Source organism: Myotis lucifugus, unplaced genomic scaffold (assembly GCF_000147115.1).
Source record: "Myotis lucifugus unplaced genomic scaffold, Myoluc2.0 scaffold_2328, whole genome shotgun sequence".
Taxonomy (NCBI): domain Eukaryota; kingdom Metazoa; phylum Chordata; class Mammalia; order Chiroptera; family Vespertilionidae; genus Myotis; species Myotis lucifugus.
In genome coordinates, this window is record NW_005873376.1 from 16,374 (window position 1) to 19,611 (window position 3,238).

The 3,238-nt window shown below is 72.9% G+C and overlaps 1 protein-coding gene across 1 annotated transcript in view; it reads left to right on the forward strand.

The window, feature by feature from the left end:
- Nucleotides 1-3,232, forward strand: part of BRAT1 (BRCA1 associated ATM activator 1) — a 10,283-nt gene extending 7,051 nt beyond the window's left edge. Inside the window, 8 exon segments of the mRNA XM_023749008.1 lie at nucleotides 541-699; nucleotides 776-968; nucleotides 1,158-1,231; nucleotides 1,881-1,983; nucleotides 2,094-2,192; nucleotides 2,329-2,504; nucleotides 2,735-2,797; nucleotides 2,800-3,232. Coding sequence (XP_023604776.1) covers nucleotides 541-699; nucleotides 776-968; nucleotides 1,158-1,231; nucleotides 1,881-1,983; nucleotides 2,094-2,192; nucleotides 2,329-2,504; nucleotides 2,735-2,797; nucleotides 2,800-3,207 — 1,275 coding nt within the window. The 3' untranslated portion in view covers nucleotides 3,208-3,232.
- The last annotated feature ends 6 nt before the right edge of the window (nucleotides 3,233-3,238 follow it).

Sequence of the window (3,238 nt, forward strand, 5' to 3'; positions counted from 1 at the left end):
CCGCTGGGCAGGGCGGACCTGCGTGGGGGATGGGACCTCGGTCAGGGAGGCTGGCGGACAGCAGGCGCCACTCCAACCAGGGGTGAAGGACAGCACGGGGCCACCCCAGCTCTGCTGCTCCCTGTCTTCCCATCCCCGCCCCAGTGGGCACCACGGTGGCACAGAGCAGCCGCCTTCGCCCGCCCGGCTGGGCAGGGTGGTGTTCCTGAATCAGAACGGTGCCCGGGCCTGGCACCCGTCTGCCCCACCCGGCTGGGCTCTGGGACTTGCCACATGGGCCTCACGACGGCTGGGGGTAGAGAAGGACCAGGGGTGCCCTGTGGGCTGTTGGGCACAGAGAGGAGCTCCCAACGCAGGAGCCGCCCCAGGCTGGGCAGCGGACAGCAGGGCCTCGACCTGGGGAGCCCGGGGCCAGGCTCAGGCCCAGCCTGGTCGGCTGAGGTCACCTGACGAGCCCCTGCTTGGAACCTCCCTCCTCGTCGCTGGCGTGGGGGTGGCCGGGGGGTTGGTGACCAGAGGTGAGGCCTGTGCGGCCCACAGGACCTGCCGCTGACCGGGAGCTGTTTCTGGTCCCCCGCAGGCTTGCCGGCCGGGCCCGAGGGTGACCCGGCGGTGGCAGACACGCTCCTGTCCTCCCGGTCGGCCTGCGTGGGCCTCCTGTGCCAGACCCTGGCCCACCTGGAGCTGCTGCAGCCCCTGGTAGGTGTGGCCCCAGCCTGCGTCCCAGGGCAGCAGGCAGCAGCCTCGGGCCGCGCTGACCCCCCTCCTCCTGCAGCCCCAGCGCCCCGCGCCCTGGCCCCAGGCGCCCCTGCTGGGGGCCGCGGTGACGGTCCTGCGGTTCTGCAATGGCTCAGCGGTGCCCGCCTCCGGCTCCGACGTGGGGGGCCGCCTCTGTGCCATCCTGGCCAGCTGCGTCCGTGTCCAGCGAGCGGCCCTCGGCTTCCTGGGGGCGCTGTCTGAGGACACAGGTGAGCAAGGACGCTGCGCGCTCGGCTCAGTTTGAGCAGGTCCCATAGGCCGCCCTTCCCTCGCTGCTCAGGACGTCCTGGGCCTGTTGTCTTAGGGGGGCGGCGGGGCCCTCCCTGTGATGGATTCTGGGAGCCCCGGGCGGGCAGGCGGGCGGGAGGTGGGGGTTCCACCCACCACGTCTGTCCCAGGGCCCCCCGAGCTGGTGACGCAGGTGTTTGCCGTCCTCCTGGATTACCTCCAGAGCCCCGACTCCAGCCCCACGGTACAGGCTGGGGTGCAGGCCTGGGGGGTGGGGCAGGGGCCGAGGAGGGGCGCCCTGCAGGCCTCCGACCAGGCCAGTCGCTTGTCGCTTCCCAAGGGAGTTCCCACGGGCAGGCGACTGCGGGTTCTGCCGGGCCTGGCGAGGCGGAATGGGTGCTGGGTGCTGGGTGCTGGGCAGGGAGGGAGGCAGGAGGGGCGGGCTTCGCACGGTTCTCGCGGGAGAGGTGGCCCAGAGCCGGGGGACCCTGTGCCGGTGCCTGGTGTTCCCTGCAGACGCACCCGTTCTCATAGCCCCGCGGCTGAGCCGGGCCCTGGTGGGGGCACAGTGACGTCCACACTCGCCCTGAGCAGAAGTGGGAGTGGGCGAGGCCCCGGGTCCCTGGGCTTGAGGCAGGGGCGCCCTGTAGTTCTCGCGTCTTGGGCAGAAATTGCTTGTCCCCAGGAGTGAGGCCCTGACGAGGCTGCCTCTGCCCTCCCCTCCTCTCTCATCTGGAGGCCCCTCTGCTTCCCGAAGCTTGGGCTCCTGGAGACGGGCCCAGTGCGGCCTCCCACAGCCCATCTGACCCCCGGGGCAGGGGCAGGGGCAGGGCTGGGGCACGGGGTGGGCGGGCAGGGTCTCCCCTCCCGGCCTGCAGCCCCGCCCTCCCCAGGTTCTGAAGAAGGCCTTCCAGGCCACACTGCGGTGGCTCCTGAGCGCCTCCACGCGCCGGGGCTGCTGCGACCTGGACCCCCCCACCCAGCTGTTCCTCAGAGGTAACCCGGCCTCCTGCAGGCCACCCTGGGGAGCCACAGGGCTGGGCAGGGCTGGGGGGCTGGGAGGGGGCGGGCAGGCGCGGGCCACTCTGACCCCCCTCCCGCCCCAGAGCTTCTCCCTGTGCTGCAGAGGCGCCTGTGCAGCCCCTGCTGGGAGGTGAGGGACTCGGGCCTCGAGTTCCTGACCCAGGTGGTCGGACGCTGGGCAGGTGAGTGCAGGCGGCGGGGGGAGGGCTGGCCCCCCTGTGGCACCTACACTGGTCACCGGGTTGGCTTTGGAGCCTGGACCAGCGAGGCTGCAGGGTCAGCTCTGGGTCACAGCGGCTGTGGCGCTCGCACCCTCAGGACAGGCCGGCTTCAGACACGCGCTCCTGGCTTCCGAGGTGCCCCAGCTGGCGCAGCAGCTCCTGCAGGACCCTGAGAGCTACGTCCGGGCGAGCGCAGTGACCGCCGTGGGGCAGCTCTCCAGCCGAGGGCTGCACGCCTCCCCCGCCGGCCCTGAGCACCTGGGAGGCCCGCAGGTAGGCGGCAGCAGGGCCTGGGACCTGCCTAGCGTGGCAGCCTGGGGCCGGGCTCTGTCCGGCCCGTCCCGGGTCTCCCCCTCAGCTCCCAGCACCCCATCGCATGGATGTGGCCCCCCCTCCCCCGCACGTGCTCAGCCCGAGGCCTGTGGGCGGGTTCTGGGGGCTCTCCCTGCACCCCGCGTGGGCGCTCGCCCCCCGACCCTCCCACGCCTCCTGTCTTGCAGAAGAGCCTGCTTCCCGAGCTGCTGCACGTGCTGGCCGCGGACTCGGAGGGCTTCCCCCCGCAGGGCGGCCCATGCAGGTCTTCACCCAGTGGCTTCGGGACGGCCACGCCGAGGTGGCCGAGGACACGGAGCGCTTCGTGGCCAGGGTGCTCCAGGCAGCCAGCCGGGACCTGGACTGGGAGGTCCGGGCCCAGGGCTTGGAGCTGGCGCGGGTGTTCCTGGAGCAGACGCTGGGCCAGCCCGGCTCCCGCTGTCCCTATGCCGTGGCCGCCCCGGAGGCCGCCGCCCCTGGCCGTGTGGCCCAGGCCCTGCGGGCCTCCTGCCGCGTGCAGCTCGTCGAGTTCGCCTTCCGCGCCCTGTTTGACTATGACCGGCCCGTGGCCCAGAAGTCCTGTGACCTCCTCCTCTTCCTGCGGGACCAGGCTGCCCCCTGGGACAGCCTGCAGGAGGCGGGGGGCAGCCCCGACGTGGCCTAACGTGGAGGCCGCCCTGCAGAGGTGGCGGGCG